The 16,981-nt window shown below is 53.4% G+C and overlaps 2 protein-coding genes across 2 annotated transcripts in view; one reads left to right on the top strand and one right to left on the bottom strand.

Moving 5' to 3' along the window:
* Positions 1 to 5,507, top strand: part of Agmat (agmatinase) — a 13,912-nt gene extending 8,405 nt beyond the window's left edge. The window contains exons 2-7 of the mRNA XM_033767955.1: positions 242 to 610; positions 1,631 to 1,679; positions 2,940 to 3,135; positions 3,468 to 3,647; positions 4,229 to 4,313; positions 5,300 to 5,507. Coding sequence (XP_033623846.1) covers positions 242 to 610; positions 1,631 to 1,679; positions 2,940 to 3,135; positions 3,468 to 3,647; positions 4,229 to 4,313; positions 5,300 to 5,373 — 953 coding nt within the window. The 3' untranslated portion in view covers positions 5,374 to 5,507. The remainder of the gene's footprint in view (positions 1 to 241; positions 611 to 1,630; positions 1,680 to 2,939; positions 3,136 to 3,467; positions 3,648 to 4,228; positions 4,314 to 5,299) is intronic.
* The window catches only part of LOC104852819 (dnaJ homolog subfamily C member 16-like), a 21,990-nt gene continuing 10,511 nt past the window's right edge, over positions 5,503 to 16,981 (bottom strand). The window contains exons 4-11 of the mRNA XM_010610607.3: positions 16,607 to 16,737; positions 14,939 to 15,122; positions 13,503 to 13,685; positions 13,335 to 13,411; positions 12,336 to 12,416; positions 12,051 to 12,149; positions 10,024 to 10,194; positions 5,503 to 9,553 (exon numbers count right to left, since the gene is read on the bottom strand). Coding sequence (XP_010608909.1) covers positions 9,172 to 9,553; positions 10,024 to 10,194; positions 12,051 to 12,149; positions 12,336 to 12,416; positions 13,335 to 13,411; positions 13,503 to 13,685; positions 14,939 to 15,122; positions 16,607 to 16,737 — 1,308 coding nt within the window. The 3' untranslated portion in view covers positions 5,503 to 9,171. The remainder of the gene's footprint in view (positions 9,554 to 10,023; positions 10,195 to 12,050; positions 12,150 to 12,335; positions 12,417 to 13,334; positions 13,412 to 13,502; positions 13,686 to 14,938; positions 15,123 to 16,606; positions 16,738 to 16,981) is intronic.

The raw sequence follows: 16,981 nt of genomic DNA, 5'->3' as shown, positions 1-16,981 counted from the left end.
GACCCTGTCTCAAAACACACACACACACACACACACACACACACACACACACACACACACGAAAATTAAATTATCTAGTGCCATTTAATAAGTCGGTGGTGAATGGGCTTCTGAGTCTGAGCCCTCCATCTTTTCTTTTTTCAATCTTTTCAATAATAGCCTTGGACTCGGTAGGGCACTTGCAAAGTGTGGCAAGCCCTGGGTTCCATGCCAGCCCTGAGAAAAGACAGTTAAAGTTAAGCTCTCTGCACCCCAGGGGATCGGGGTGTCCCAGCTTGGGGCAGGAGGCTCTGCGCAGAGCGGCAGGTCCAGGGCGAGCCCTCGGCAGGACCGGAAGTGTCGGCCTGGGCCCGGCTCTTCGCCCTCTGCAGGGGTCACCCTGTCACCAGCCCCCTCCTGCTCCCCAGGTTCGGACCCCGCCGCATCCGGGAGGAGTCAGCGATGCTGCGAGCCGCCAACCCTAGCACAGGGGCTCTCCCCTTCCAGGCTCTTGCTGTGGCCGACCTGGGCGATGTGAACGTCAATCTCTACGACCTCCAGGACAGCTGCAGGCGGGTCCGAGAGGCCTTCCAGAAGATTGTGGCTGCCGGCTGCGTTCCTCTGACCATGGGTAACCTGCGCTACGGTTCCGTCGTGGGTCCCACATGAGGACGGCAGAGAAAGTTCTAGTTCATTCAGTCCCAGGGATAACAGCACTGAGAGGGCTGGTGTACTAGTGTAAGGGAGAAAGGCGTCTACCGAGTGCAAAAAGTAAGGGAACTTCGGGCACCGTGGGCACTTCTGGAATCCCAGCTCTGAGGGAGGCTGAAGCAAGATTGAAAATTCAAACCAGGCGTGGTGGCACAACACTCAGGAGGCTGAGGCAGGAGGATCACCGCAGGTTCGAGGCCAGTCTGGGCTACATAGCGAGTTCCAGACCAGCTTGAACTACATAGTGAGACCCTGTCTCAGAAAACAAAGAAACAAACCAAAGAACATGCATATGAAATACCCAGCATTGTACTTGGAATATTTTAAACTCCAACAAACATTAGCTATTGGTATTAATACATATCAATAATAATACTTTTCTAGGCTTGCTCTTTTATTTATTTAGTCTTTTTGGTACCGGGGATTGAATTTAGGACCTTGCGCTTGTGAGGCAGGCGCACCACGACTGAGCTAAACCCCTGGCCCTAGGCTTGTTCTTTTGAACAGGGTAGCCACTAGCCACACATTCAATCAATAAAAATAAAATAGTCAATTCCTGGGCCAGGGATTTAGCTCAGTGGTTTCACCACCTGCCTCGCAAGCACAAGGTCTTGAGTTCGATCCCTGGTACCAAAAAAATAGTCAATTCCTTAGCTACTATATTGGCCCATATAGAACATGTCCATCATCACAGAGGTTGCATTGGATAGAGCTGTTCAGGGCATTTGCTGGTAAGCTTTCATTTGTTGAATTTCCTTTTTTTCTTTCCTTTTCTTTTTTTTTTTTGAAACAGGGGCTATGTTGTCACCCAGCTTGGCCTCAAACTCCTAGACTGAAGGGATCTTCCTGTCTCAGCCTCCTGAATGGTGGGGACGTACCTGATTTCCATGTGATAATCTTATCCACATCTCAGATGTATTTTTCCTTTTTACCTTTGCAGGTGGAGATCACACAATCACATATCCCATATTGCAAGCAATGGCAGAAAAGTAAGTCTCGAATGGCTTGGCCAAGCGAGGTTTCAGAATCCTGGACTCAGGACAGGGTATCTGCTGCTAGGTTGCTCTGGGTGGTGGCTGCAGCTCCCCGGTTATTAGGGGATGACAGGAAACTCCTAATGGAGTCGCTTCTGCGGGTCAAAATTAAGGCTGAGCTCCAGGTATCTGTCAGTCACCAGTTGGAAGATAAAAACATTTGTGATCAGCCCCGCCCCTGCTGTGCAGACCTCTGCGGGTGTGTGTACTCAGCGTTTTCAAGCTGCCCGGGAAGATGAGCCCTAGTGAAACTCAGAACCCCTTCTGGTTAGCTCCAGTTTCTTTGTGGCTTCAAAGGCATAGGCAGGGCACACGCAGCATGTTTTTTTTTTTTGTTTTTTTGAGATGGTGCCTGACTATGTAGCCCAGGTTGCCCTCAAGGTTGCAACCCTCCTGCCTCAGCCTCCTGAGTGCTGGGGTTTACAGGCATGCACCACCACACTCGGCTGGAGAAATCCTGTTTTCTGTGACGGATCCCTTTCCCCGACCACAGGAAGACTGATTTTTCAGTAGTAGAGTCCAGCAGGCAATGATCTTTGGCTAACTCAGCTGGAGAAAGACAGTCGGGCTGAGGCTCCAGATTGGGTAGCATTCAGGCTGGATGTTGGCGGGGTACGGGTCTTATCTCTAAGCTGTACTTGCCTCCCATGGAAGGGGACCCGAATGTGTGACTGTGCCTGGGTGCCCGGCAAGGGCTGATGGAGGTGTTGGAGAGGAGCTGGGTCAAAGCTTGCTGTTGGAAGCCAGGCATGGTGGCGCACATCTGCAATCCTAGCACTTGGGAGGCTGAGGCAGGAGGATCGCTGTGAGTTTAAAGGCTAACCTGGGCTACATAGTGAGTTCAAGGCCAGCCTGAACTCCATAGTGAGACCCTGTCTCAAAAAAAACCAAACAAAAACAAACAAACACCCACCACCACCACCATACCCAAGCTTACTGCTGGAACCAAGCGTGATGACACACACTTCCAATCCCAGGAGTCTGGGAAGACGAGGCAAGCGGATCGGGGTTTGAGCCCAGCCTGGGCAACTTAGTAAGATCTTATCTCAAAAAAAAAAGAAAGAAAAGGCTGGGGGTGAAGCTCAGGGTGAAGACCCTGGGTTGAGTTCCCTACTGTGAGAGGGAAAACATTTCCTGTCGGTGCCACAGGGGGAGAAAGGATGACTCCGGTGTGGCGGTGGCCCACCCTCCTCTCTGAGCCGCCTCTTGTCACAGGCATGGCCCCGTGGGGCTGCTGCACGTGGACGCGCACACAGACACGGCCGACAAGGCCCTGGGGCAGAAGCTCTATCACGGCTCGCCCTTCCGCCGCGCCGTGGATGAGGGGCTCCTGGACTGCAGGCGGGTGGTGCAGATCGGCGTTCGGGGCTCTGCGGCCACCTTGGATCCCCACCGCTACAGCCGGAGCCAGGTGACAGGCTGAGCTCCCTCTCCCCAGGGCGCCTTCCCGGTGCTCCCTGTGGCCGCGATGCTAACCAAGCTCAGAAGTGGGGACAGGGAGCCGCTTGCCTCCGAGGGGACACTGTTGCTGGCCGGGGAGAACCAGCCAGCCCTCGGGGTCTCTGCCTCTATGCCACGCTGTGCCCGGTGCCAGCTCGGAATGGCTTTGGCCTGGCTCCCCACCTCGCCTGTAAAACAGGGGCAGCAGTTCCTCCCGGGAGGCTGCGGGTGCGCGGTGAAGGGCGCTGGGAGAGCTTGTGTGCAGCTGGCCTTGACCACCAGCTCTGGGACTCCTCCGCCCAGGGCTTCCGAGTGGTCCTGGCTGAAGAATGCTGGTTCAAGTCCCTGGTGCCGCTGATGGCAGAGGTCCGGCAGCACCTGGGAGGCAAGCCCCTGTACATCAGCTTCGACATCGATGCCTTGGACCCCGCCTATGCCCCGGGGACAGGGACCCCTGAGATCGCTGGTCTCGCCCCAAGCCAGGTAAGGAGGCTCCCCCAGCGGATTCCTGGGGTGGATACCTAGCACCTTTCCTAGGACTTGTAGTGAGTGTTTAAGAGTTGAAACAGGAATTTTTGTTTTGTGTTTTGTTTGCTTTTTGAGACAAGGTGCTGTGCAGGTCAGGTTGGTTTTGAACGATGTAGCTCAGGCTGGCCTCAGACTTGAAGCTATCCTCCTGCCTCAGCCTCCTGAGTGCTGGGATCACAGGGGTGAACCATCCTGCTCAGCCAGGATAGGATTTTATCAGTAGAGCACCCAGGTTTTAACTACTCTTGGGCTGACCCTGGGCTGGAACACTGAAGGGAGGGGCAGTGGTTTCGGCAGGGCTCTTGTATCTTTGGGATTCGAGAGTCCCTTGGGTGGTCCGCCTGCTTCTGGTTCCTCTGTAGCCAGATGGCGCCCTTCATTCACTGCCCACGCGTTTGCTCTTCTCCTCACACCCCGACACCCTGAGCCCGGCTGCCGGTGTCTGCCTGGTGGCTGGGGTGTGCAGCCCCTGCCTCTGCCGTCGTACCGCACCCTGAGTGATCAGCACTGTGGACCACCTGTTTCCATCGTGGCAGGCTCTCGAGATCATCCGGGGCTGTCAAGGCCTGAACGTGGTGGGAGGAGACCTTGTGGAAGTTTCCCCGCAGTATGACGTTTCTGGTGAGGAAGGTGCTAGTTTAACTGCGCTGACCTGGTTACTAAGTCGAACATGATACAGTTCGGGACGCTGCCGGGTAGGCCTAGCAGTGAAGATCAAACTTACCACACACCTCCCGATCAGCAGCTGATTAACCCCCGACGAGCGCGGTATCATTAGCGGAAGCCGAGGCCTAGTGACAAGGTGGGGTGATGCCGTCCCCCTCTGGTGTCTGAGCGAAAAGTGAATGTTTAGCCAGGTGCAGTGGCGCATGCTGGTGATCTCAGTAATCTGCAGGCTGAGGAAACTCAAGGGCAGCCTGTGCAGAGTGAAAGGCTGGCTCCACAGAGAGGGTCCGGGCAGCTCAGTGGCAAGGCCCTGGGTTCATTCCTCAGTGCCCAAGGAAAACAACAAAATCTTAGGAGCAAATGTCATCTAGATTTTTTATTATTATTATTATTATTTTGTACTAGGGATTGAACCCAGGGCCTTCACACTGAGCTACATCCTCAGACTTTTTAACATTTTAGACAAGGGGCTGGGGATGTAGCTCAGTGGTTCTACAGCCCGCCTCACAAGCGCAAGGACCCGAGCTTCATCCCCGGTACAAAAAAAAAAAAAAAAAAAAAAAATGTAGGCGGGGTCTCTGTAAGTCACTAAATTGCCCAGATTGGGCTTGAACTTGCAGTCCTCCTGCTTCAGCCTCCCCGAGCGCTGGGATGACAGGTGTGCACCGCCATGCCCAGGTCGCCTCAGTAATTTTAATTGAAAAATACTCACAGTCTTAGGGCTATTACTTCAGAGCACAGCGTTAGCAGGTTTTCTTGTGGTGGGGAGAACCCGAAGTGGAACCAAAGACCTGTGAACCCGCAGTACCGTTTCCAGTGACAGAGGCTGAAGGGCAGGTCACGTACCCATGGCGGACGCCCTCAGAGGGCAGAGGTGGGCAGGGGAGGCCGTGGGTGTATGGCGCTCAGTCCCTCACTCGGGCTCACTCTCTTCCCTGCAGGAAACACGGCCCTCCTGGCGGCCAACCTGCTGTTCGAGATGCTGTGTGTGCTCCCCAGGGTGATGACTGCCTGAGCCTCCCACAGCCTGCCTCGCCGGCCAATCACCAGAATTTCTGAGTCACAGTCTTGATTCTTGTTGTTGTTGTTTTGTATTTTGAGACCGGGTCTCACTATGTAGTTGAGACTGACCTGGAACTCACTATGTAGCCCATGCTGGTCTCAACTCACAGAGATCCTCCAGCCTCAGCCTCCCGAGTGCTGGGATTATAGGCATGCGCACCACGCCCAGCCGTCAGTCTTGAGTATGAATCTGCCACTACAGCTGTCTGTTGGAAGTGTCCTGGGGCTGTAAAATAAAGACATTCAAAACTCTAACCCCAACAGCCACCCGTTATCCAGGAGTTTGAGTGGACACAGGAAGTTAAGCTCTGATACCGCTTTTGAGTTTTTCCTCTGATGAAAGAGGGTGGAGGACACAGTGGGAGAGGATGGAGAATTCATCCAAGGTCATCTAAAACTTGGGAGCAATGAAATTTAAAAATCTTTACGGAATAGCACTGTGTAGATTTTCCATGCTGCTACAGAATCTTCTTTTAAAATACAGTTCCTTCTTGAGGAGCATAAGGGCTGTATCTTGGTTTTAGAACCATTGTAAATATAAGTGAAAGTTAGAAAGAAAATACATACCGGTCCTAGGAGGGTGCCTGGGAAAGGCCCAAAACATCTCCTGCTCTGCACCACATGGCTGAACCCTCGATGAAACCCCTCACCATCTCCCTAGGAGACTCAGGTTTGCAGGAGCTACTTTTCTTTTTGTGGTACTGGGGATTACACCCAGTGCCTCTGAGTTACATCCCTGCCCCTTTTAAATTTTGTATGACAGAGTCTTAGGAAATTGTTAGATCGCCCAGATTGGGCTTGGGCCTGAACTTGTGACCCTTCTGCCTCAGCCTCCCAGAGTCCTGGGATTCCTGGACAATTCCTACCACATTTATCTGCTCTTTAAATTGAGGCACTGTCTAGGGCGACAGTTCCCAGAATTCTTGGTTAGGACTGTGCTGACCCCGAGCCCTTGCAGAGTTACGTGTAAATTTGATTTTGTCCATAATGTATCTGTGATCAAATCTTTAGCTTATAATGTAAGAGCTACCCGACAGCAGTCACACATTAAAATAGTTTATTTGGATTCCAGTCTGTAATCTTAAAACAAATAACATCAGCTTCAGTGCCTGTTCACAATACAAGAAAACAAAACAGCCCCCCCCAGGAAACAAACAAACAAATCTCCAAACATAAAAAAGATACAACTTGCCAAATAAGTTATTTGTTCTAAAGAGTATCAAAAGTGCAAAATATTCACCTTCTCTGATTGGTTTCTCAAGCGTAATTATCATTCTTGAACAGATTCAGCAGCTGCCACACTACCTTTTGTTTTCTTGGGACAATGTCAGATGCTTGGCGTGAACTAAATTTCATCTGCAAAGATGTTTTGGAATCCGTTGGTTTTGGTTTTGGTGATGGCAGAGATCAAATCCATCCAGTGCCTGGCACATGTGAGATACGTGCTTTACCACAGAGCCCCACCTGGAGTCACGCTCCGGCTTTTAGGGACTTCTCCTATTAAGAGAAAAGATGGCCACTTGCTTCCTATTCCAACTTCCAAACAAAGCAAATCATTTAAACCATAGTCAGATTCCACATCTTGTTTTTTTTGAGGCAGTTTTGCTACATAGCTCAGACGGACCTTGAACTCACTATGTAGTCCAGGCTGGCCTCGAACTTGTAGCCACCCTCCTGCCTCAGCCTCCTGAGTGCTGAGGTTACAGGCCTATACCCAACCCCATTTTTTTTTTTAACATCAAGAAAACATACCTCTGGATGGTAGCTGCAAATTGATTAGCATGATAATAAATAAAAGGCTACAAGTATGAAGAGCATGAACCTCAGAAAACTGACCGGGGTGCTTTCTGGAAGGGAGGCCAGCGGTGCGGGAGACCAGCGCCCCGGGCAGACCCGCAGGATGTTTGGACCGAAACATTTGCCAGGGGCACTGTCAGTCCCTCACTGCTTCCCTTCCTGTTGCAAGCAGAAGGTACAGCTGTCTGCAGGTGCTTTTAATGATAGAGATTTTAAAAAAGAGCACAATCTGGGCTGTTTTTGGTTTTTAGAAATTAAAGCCAGGAATTTACATTGTGATCACAACTTAAAAATAAAATCCTGGGCCAAGGATGTAGCTCAGTGGTGTTGCACCTGCCTCACAAGCGCAAGGTCCCGAGTTCGATCCCTGGTACAAAAAACAAAAACTTGACTAATGAACCAAATCACTACTCCTACAAGCAACCTGACCATTAAAAACAAAAATAAAGAAAGCTAGAAAATAATTCTGAGGCCAGTATAACAAGGAGCCAATGAAGAGAAATCCAGCTGGGCAGGTGCCGCAGACAAAGCACCACAGCCGGCATCAAGGGTCATATGGAGGAGCCATGCCTGGCACTGAGTTCTTTATTAATAAAGCTATGGGCCGGGGATTTAGCGCAGTGGTTCCGGTGCCTGCCTCATAAGTGCAAGTTCCGGAGTTCGATTCCCCGGTACCAAAAAAAAAAAAAAAAGCTCTAAGACTCCATGAAAAGCCACAGGAATCCCCGGGCTCAAGTAATTCATAATGTTCCATTGTAGCTAAATGTTGAACTGATCAAGGATCCACGTGGCTTGGTAAAAGCATTATGATTAGCCAAATGCGAACTTAGTACACGTCCCATCCCTGGTTTTCACCCTTCATCTTACAAAAGGGCGTGGGTTTCGACAGCAGAGCAGACCACTCTGGAAGCTGTCCCATCTCACTGGTTTGGCCCTAAGAACCAGAACGCCTGCTCGTGGCTGGCAGGACAGGCCCGGCCCGAGACGCGGGAAGCACTGGTGACCGGGGCGTCCCTGGCCCCGTGAGCACAGGCGCCATGGGAAGGCAGCAGCCATGAAGCCGAGGTGCCGGGATTGAGGCCAGAAGTGAAGAGGAAGCCGCTGCAAACGGGAGTCTAGGCTAAGGCTCAGCTCACTTGTCACGAAGACGACCTGAAGACACAGCACTCGGGGGCTGCTGAGCAAGCTTCGGTTCCTCGATACAAAGACGACACCGGGGGTGCAGAGGTTGCTCCACCGACCCCTGGCAGGCAGGAGTCACCCGTCCTCAATTTCACCTCAGAGCAGCTTATCTGCCTGCGCTCGGAGAACAAGCTTACAAGTTATGGGTCCTAACATCTGTACCCTAAAACTGACGGGGGCAGAAAGGCGTCTGGAAACGCACAGGTCAACGGCTCCGGGTCCCAGCGGTGCTCCTCGCGGGGCAGAGCCTTCCCGGGGCCGCCTGGGAGGAAACACCAAACTCTCGGGTGGCCCCCCTCCAAGGCTGTCGCTGCCAAGCTGTCTGCGGGGCGTACCCCGAGATGTACTGCTCGCCGCTCACCCGGGACCACTCCAGGGGGACCGCTCGGAGCGAGGCCTCTCGAGGCGCCGGCTGTGTGTGCAGCACGCGCGGCAGGGCCCGGGTGGGCGGAGGGGAAGGGCCGCGCGACGTGGGTGACAGGCCGGGCCGGGCCGGGCCGGGAGAGGTAACAAACGGGAGGGACCACAGCAGTCCGTTTAAGCGGTGAGGCATTCAAATGAGGACAGAAAACCCCAGAGGGAAAAGAAAGATTTTGATGTAGGGACGTGAAGCCTGTGGTGTGGTCACTCCGGGACACAGGAGATTCGTCTGCCTCTGTGCTGGAAGTGATCTAAAATCTACACTCTGTTCATGGTGACAGCCGAGTCCTGCCGATACCTGTTCCGAAGAGCAGTTAAAAACCTGGAGAGCTCACAGCTCTTCCGGAGACCCTCAGTCCAGCTCTGGCCAGGACGGGATGTAGAACCTCTGTAAGGACCCTTCCAGCAGGCGCTCCATCCACAGGGACAGCGAGCTCAGCTTCCCTTTGATGGGCCTGGGGCCGGGGCCCCCAGAAGCTTTTCCCCGAGCCTCGCCGAGATCACCGCAGGACCCCGTGGCCTCTTCCTCGTCCGCTGTCTTTTGGGGCTTGAAGAGGCAGAAGTATTTCTTGTGGCCGTTCAGAGCCAGTACGTAGCCGGTGTAGTCGCGCTCCATGAAGTGCTTGTCGTACTGGTTCGGGATCGGGGCCGCGTCCTGGGCGAACTCGAGGAGGTACTCCAGCCACTCCCGGTGCTTGTCCAGGCTCAGGAAGGAGAAGTGCAGGCTGCCGCTCCTGCACGGCAGAGCGAGACATTACCGCGGGACACAGCTTCCGGCTGGCTGCCAGGTGACGGGGACGGGCTCTGCGTGACAGAGGCCGAACACACGGGCTTTCTGGGGGCCAGCCGGCCTCCGTGACAGCCACGTCCCTCTCCCCGTCCACGGCCTCTCCTGCCAGCAGCACTGGGTCACCCTCAGTGTCCGGCCTCAAGAAGAGGCACGAGCTGGGGACAGTCCGTGTTCTGACAGGGCTGGGGGAGTAACACGGAGGTCAAGCTCTTCTGTCCACAACCAAGGCATGTGAAGGTCACACGGGCAAAGGGGTCCCCACCTCCTGATGGCTCAGATGTCGGCGCTGGGAAGGACACAGCTGACATCAGATGGCTGCACGGATAAGCCCCAAATGGCCACGGAGGAGAGGGGGCAACAGTCCTCACCCATAAGGACCCAGAAGTGCGTGTTTGTCCCCCACCACACGCTTACCCAGTGAACGTGTAGACCTCGAAGGCAAATTTCTGAAGCAGGGTGGACCTGGTGGAGTTGGACAGGATGAGGACCACGTTCATGTGGCCCGGCCTCAAGCGGACCAAGTTGCTGGTGTACGTCACGTCCGTGAGCTCCGTGACCTCCACAAAACCTTTTTTAGGAATCTTGCTGCGGAAAAACGGAGGAGTTAAGATGGCGTCGGGAGAGGCGGACGCCACTGCTTTAGGAAGGCACGAGCGGAGCACACGCTGGGCTCTAAAGACCAGGGGATGCTCGCTACTCACTCCCTCTGGGGGGACGGTGCCACCCGACTGGCAGGTAAGCCCGGCTACAACAGCCCTCTCTCGCTGCTTTTCACCTGCCTCGGACAGGAGGAAGGTGCCAAGGGCCACTCCACCTGGTTCCCTTGTCTCTGCCCAGTCACGGGCACACAGGAGCGGCAGTGACGTGACACCGAGACGCTTCTGGGCTGGCTGCCTACACTACCTCATCTGAGACTGAGAAACGGAAGCCACGGGTGGAAGGTGAGCAGACGCTGCAGCTGAACACCTGCAATGCTTGTGACCAGGAGTGTTTTGGGTTGCAGGCTTTTCCCTCACATTTTGGAATGTAGTAAAACCTTGGATTGCAAGTGACTTATTCTGCGAGTGTTCTGGAAGACGAGCAAACGAATTTTGGCTTGGTAAGTGAGTGATGTCTTGCAAAACAAGTAGTGAGGGACGCTGAACGCCCCATGGTCACAACTGAGCCAGTGGTTCCTCTCTCTGTCTCTCTCGCTGGGGGACTGTGGGTGATCGACTCTCCACAGCAAGAAGTTGTGGAGGAGAAAAAGGTGGAGGGATCCCTCACTGCCAATGAGATTAGGGCGATGTGCAACATGGTGTAAAACTGCGAGGAAAACACCACTGAATAAAGCCATAGCGGTGTGAGTGACGAATCTGTTTAATGACAATGCAACATTACATTTCCTCGAAATCCTCAAAAGGAAGTAAAAGTTCCTTGTTAAAGTTGCACAAAAAGAAAAAGATTCCATTGAGCCAAGAGATAGCAGTGTTATCAGAGCTGGGGATTCAGCTCAGTATTGCCAGGCCTGCCTGGCAAGTGCAAGGTCCTGAGTTCGATTCCCAGTATCAAGAGGGGGAAAAAAAAAAACAAAGCAGCGTTCTCATTAGTGGTAGTGAGAGTTGTCCTACACAATGACCCTTCTCTCGTCTCCCTCACACGAAGGTCTTCAAAGGTAAATGCTTACCTTGATTAAGGAGCCCAGGTTGGCCTCAAACTTGCACAGTCCTCCTGCCTCAGCCTCCTGAGTGCCGGATTACAGGAGTGAGCCACTACACCTGGTTAGTAATCTTTTTTTTTTTTTTTTTTTAGTAATCATTTTTTTTTATGAATATTTTTGGGTTGTCAAATGAGTTTCCACTATTTCTTACAGAGAAACTTGCCTTGATACACAAGTGCTTTGGGTTATGAGCATGTTTCTGGAACCAGTCATGCTCGCAATCAAGATTTTACTGTTTCATCTACACAGTGAGGTACCTGAGAGAGAGGGACCCAAGTCTATATGTGAAGCTCGTGTATGGTTCAAGCACACCTATGCACGTGGCCCGAAGGTAATTCCTTTCCTTTTTTTGGACAGGTCTCCCTATGTAGTTCAGGTTGGCCTTGAACTCTGGCAACCCCTTGCCTCAGCCTCCTGTGCTGAGTTACAGGTGTGTGTCACCAAGCCGGATAATTTCACAGAGTAGCTTTAGTGCGCCTGCATCTTTTGGCTGTGACCTGTCCTGTGAGGTCAGGTGTGGAACGCTCTACTGGTGGGTTACGTTCACGGCAATTTCAGATTCTGGAGCATCTGACATTTCGGCTTTTCAGATTAGGGATGCTTAACCCGTGCTCTTGTCTTGCGGGAGGGAGGTGAGGCGTAGCCCTCTACCCTCTCCTCACTACAGACCCGTGCTGCCCTGCTGGCCGTGTGCTCAGGACAGGTGCAGAGGGCGGGTGAGCGTGGAGAGGGTCAGAGAAACCTGCTGCTTTCTTTGGCGAAGCTCGGCTCCGTCTTCCCAGCCTTCTCAGGAACCTCCTCTTTATCCGGAGGGTGTGACTCTTGCTCATCGCTGGACTCGCTGAAGAATGAAAAAAAGTTTTACTAAAGAAAGAAAAGACTGGCTTTGACACAGGGTCACGGCCTGGGCTGCCCGTGACATCCCAAGTGGCGGGAGGACAGGTGTGTCCACCACGCCCTCCCCCAGACGCGCACCCGTCAGGGACTGGTGGCTCGGGGCTCCCCGTGCGCAGCCCTGGGCGCCCACCTGAAAGCCTGGATGATGACGGTGCCGAAGAGGATGAAGAGGGCGGAGAAGATCAGGGACAGAAAGGGCATCATCTCCCGCCTGGAAACAAGCGTGCAGCTGTGAGCTCCAGCCACTGCTGATGTCTCTCCGAAGCAGAGGAGAAACACCACTCCCCCACTTTCACCCCGAAACAGACACCGCTGTACCAGTGACCGGCTTTGCTGGGGTGTGGCGGGAGAGAGCGACTGCGTTTATTCGTGCCCAATTCTCAGGTCGCTTACTCTACAGTCTGGCTTTCTTCCTTGGTATGTAATGGGCTACGCTAAATAAATCTGCAGAAGGCGGTGAGCTGATAGCAGGTACAACAAAGGGCTTAAAGCTGTAAACACGGGAACATTTTCTGATGTTGAGGTATCGGGGACTAAAATGTCTGTGGAACGATCTCCTCGATTTTATTAATCTTTCGGTGGGGGGCGGAATAATCCAGATGAGGTCCCGAGCCAGAGCAGCGGATTCCAGGCTTTCAAGGCCTCTCCCAGGACCGCTCTTCTAAGGCTCTGCTCAACCACCGACACCACGCAGGGCCTGCCAGACTCCTGGAGTCGCAGACGGACATGAGGGGCGACCGTCCCACTGGGGCGCGGGGCGGGAGGTGTCCCCTCTGCCCGCTCCTCTGCATTTGAACGCCGGCCTCCCTGTGCGGGGCGCTGAGGGCCCCAGCCGGGTGGGAGGGGCGGTCGGCAAACAACAACAGTGGGTACTGAGAGGGGATGGCCAGGGACGTGGCTCAGTGCTGCAGCACCTGCCTGCCACGCGCGAGGCCCTGAGTTCGACTCTTGTCACCAAAAGAGGAAAGAAAAAAGCCCCCGCAAGCCCCTTAAAGAAACCCTTGAAAGGAGGAAGGGGGCAGTCGCCGGCATGCACATGGCACGCACGAGCGCAGAATGGGTTCTTTCGGAGGGCACTCGGTGACGTGGTATTCGCGGGGAGAGAGCCCCACACTCCCAGGGTTCCTACCAGTTACTGTGAAACAGGACGTCCCAGCAGTCGGCCAGGGAGTCAGAGGCGGAGTAGAGCCATCGGAGGAGAAGGACCTGTGGAGACGGAAACCCGAGCAGGGTCAGCTTGGCCCCTGGAGCTGCGGAACCTTGGGACCCCGGGGCTCCGCAGGCTGCCCAGGCTCACCGGGGCAAGTTCGTCCGTCAGGTCTGGCAGCACGGCCTCGGACGCCAGGAGGCCTGGGTCCCTGCGCAGCTGGTCGAGGAAGCCCAGGAGGACAAACTTATCCCTCTCACTGCCGGTCCAGGGCTCTTCCAGGGTCCTGTACACCACTCTTCCTGCCGTGTTGCGCCTTTCTAAGACAGACACCTGGGGAGGGGAAAGCCATCAGAAGTGGTTTTTTCTCCAGGGAGGATGGACAAAAGGCTTCTCATGAAGCCAGTAACAAGCTCCAACATAAATAGCTGAAGAGTCTAAAATGCTTGGAAGAGAATTTTGTGGTGGTGGTTGTTGTTAAAATATTTTTCTTTTTCGGTACCCGGACCAAACTCGGGACCTTGCGCTTGCGAGGCAGGCCCCAGAACCACGGAGCTAAATCCCCGGTCCATGGAAGAGATTGAAATCCTCCTGACAAAAGCGTTTTGCAGCACTGGGGATGGGACCCAGGGCCTCACACAAGCTAGGCAAGTGCCCAGACACTGAGCTACATTCTCAGCCCTTTTCATTTTTATTCTGAGACAAGGTCTCACTAAGTTACCCAGGCTTCCTTGACCTGGGATCTGCTTTGCCCTGTGAGTTACTGGCGTTGTGTGTCCTACTGCTCCGGCCTGCGTTTGTCTGTCCACCCACTCACTCATGACACAGAGTCTCAGTTTTTTTTTGTTACCAGGGATTGAACTCAGGTCCTTGCGCTTTGCAAAGCAGGCACTGGAACCATTGAGCTAAATCCCCGGCCACAGGGTCTCATGATGATGCTAAGCAGGCCTTCATCTCCCAGGTTCAAGCAATCCTCCTGACTCAGCTTTCCAAAAGGAATTTTTGTTTTTTTTTGTAACGGGGATCGAACTCAGGTCCTTGTCCTTGAGGCAGGAGGTGAAACCCCAAGGCTAAATCCCCAGGCTCAGGAATTTTGTTTTTGAGACAGGGTCTCTCTATGTAGTCCAGCCTGGCCATCAACTCACTAGGTAAACCAGGCTGGCTTCACACATACAGTGACCCTCCTGCCTCTGCCTCCTGAGTACTGGGATTACAGGTGTGCAGCATCACACCTGGCTCAAAAGAAACTGTTTCTATGGTGATTTTCCAAGGCTCTTGAAAAAGTTAAATTAATTTTTAAATAGACTTTTTGCTCCTCAGTGGTGCCGCCTCCTGCTTCGCAAGCACAAGTTTGATCCCTGGTACTAAAAAAAAAAAGACTTTGTTCTATAACCTTTGACTTAAAATTATAATAACAAAACTTAGGGTTTTAGAGGGATTTTCCATTACCAAGATGATGACAAAATCAAAGCTGAGCTTTATTATTTTTCCCGTGCTGGGGATGGAACCCAGGGCCTCACCACGCCGGCTCTCCGCACTGAGCTGCACCCCCAGCCCCAGGGAGGGTCAGGAGAGAACGGGCTCACCGCTGATTTCCCTTGAAACGCCTCACTGTCTGGGAGCAGGGAGCCGGCGAACTCCTGCTGCCGGCTGCTGAAGACGTGCACGAACCTCACCGTGTCCTGCTTGTTGGCCAGGGCAAAGGACAGGAAAGCCTCAAAGGGCTCGCTCAGCGTTGTGGCCTCGGGGGTCAGGAAGACCACGCAGTACCTGCAGGAGGGCAAGGGGAGGTTCCATAACCAGCCCGGGGGGACAAGAATCCACCACAGCCAACAGAGGGCAGCGGAGGGAAGGCTGGCTCACAGGGCTGCAGGGGAGAGCTGCCGCCTCGAAGGAGAGGAGCTTTCACCTCATCAGTCGGTGACCTCCCTCCAGTTTTCCCCATGGGGAAGACAGATGAGAGATACGGGAGCCACGGACTAACAGGCAACAGCAAGGACAGAGGCCAGTGTGGGGTGGAGTCCCGAGCCGACGGATAGCGGATCCCGGACGTCACCCGAGGGGGACACTGGCGCAGCGGGCTGCGCTATGAGAGCACCCGGGCACCGTGAGCCACAGACGCGGGGCGTGGGGGAGAATGACCTGGGGTGCACCGATGGTAAAGGCTGCGTGGGCACAGCACGGGAGCGGAGGGCAGGGCCGGGAAAGACCAGCAGGAAGCTGCCCTGGTGTCCCAGGCCGGCCTTAGACTATCATGTAACCCAGGCTGGCCTTGAACTCGTGGCGATCCTCCTGCTTCGGCCTCTTGAGTGCCAGGATTACAGGTGTGCATCGCCATGCCTGGCTAGGATTTTTGTGCTGTTCTTGGCAGGAGTGATGGTGTCCAAGTTTTAAAGTAAAATTTATTTTACCCCTTTCCTCCCTCAGCCCCGCCCTCCCTCCTTTGTTTCCATTTCTCCTTCTATCTCCTTGTCCCTCCCTTCCTCTTTCCCTCTCCCCTCCCTGTTCCCCTCCCATTTGAACACTTCCTATTTCCCAAATCCATTATACATTTCAGTTCTTATTTAGGATATTCCTTTTAATCTAATGAAAGCCTGGTTTCTTTTTTATTTTTTGAGACAGGGTCTCACTATGTAGCCCCGGCTGGCCTGGAACTTGTAGCAATTCTCCTGCCTCAGCCTCCCGAGTGCTGGGATCACAGCAGTGCACCACCAGGCCCAGCTGACAAAGACAGAGTCTGTCTTTGTTCTCTCTTGGACTGCAAAAAGCAACTGGAAAAGTATGGAAATGGGGAAGTTATTTCAAACGTACATAACGGTATTTTCAAATAATACCAATATATCTTCCTTCCCTATCCAGATTACCTTTTACACATAAAATAGCCCTAAAGTTAAAGCTACTGATTACTAGTCTGAAAAAGGCGTAATGGATGAGTTCCTTGAATTTCCAAACTTTCTAGGAATGGCACAGTAACTCTCCACCTACTTCCCTGAGTCACCAGCTAATCCCTTAACACTCAGACACGCTGCTGCCTGGCCCTCTGCGCTGCTCCAGCAGGGATGGCAACAACTCTCTGCCTCTCCAGGACCCGGTCGGGCTGACACTGGTGCCGGTCCCCCGTCTCGGTCTCTTCTGAAGTGCCACGTGCTGGGCCAGGCTGATTCCCAGGACTAACTCCCCACAGCCGTCCGTCGGTGAGTGAGGCTCTAACCCGCTCTGGCCGAGGCCAGCAGAGGCGAGTCTCACGTGCTTACTTCCTCTGGCGGTGAGACCGCTTCACGGGGCAGAGCTCGTGGAACAGCTTCTGGCTGCTGAGCCTGGCCACCAGCAGGTACTTGTTCTGGGTGATGAAGTCATCCATCACCCGCCTCTTCAGACTGCGCACCTGCACACAAACCGAGAAGTGGCAGCTTGTGACTCAGTTTTGCAAATGGGCGTTTTTTAACAAGACAAAAAAATAACGTGGCAGTGCCAATACCTCAGCCAGGTCAGCTGGGCCTGACTGAGCAAACAGACACACAGTGAGAAAGACAGAGCCCGGGATGTAGCTCAATGGTTCCACCGCCTGCCTTGTAAGTGCAAGGACTGAGTTCAATACCCAGTGCCAAAAAAAAAAAAAAAAAAAAAAA

Source organism: Fukomys damarensis, unplaced genomic scaffold (assembly GCF_012274545.1).
Source record: "Fukomys damarensis isolate Sample0158 unplaced genomic scaffold, DMR_v1.0_HiC HiC_scaffold_23, whole genome shotgun sequence".
Taxonomy (NCBI): domain Eukaryota; kingdom Metazoa; phylum Chordata; class Mammalia; order Rodentia; family Bathyergidae; genus Fukomys; species Fukomys damarensis.
Note: the sequence above shows the minus strand (reverse complement) of the source record. Positions and strands in the feature narration are given on the sequence as shown.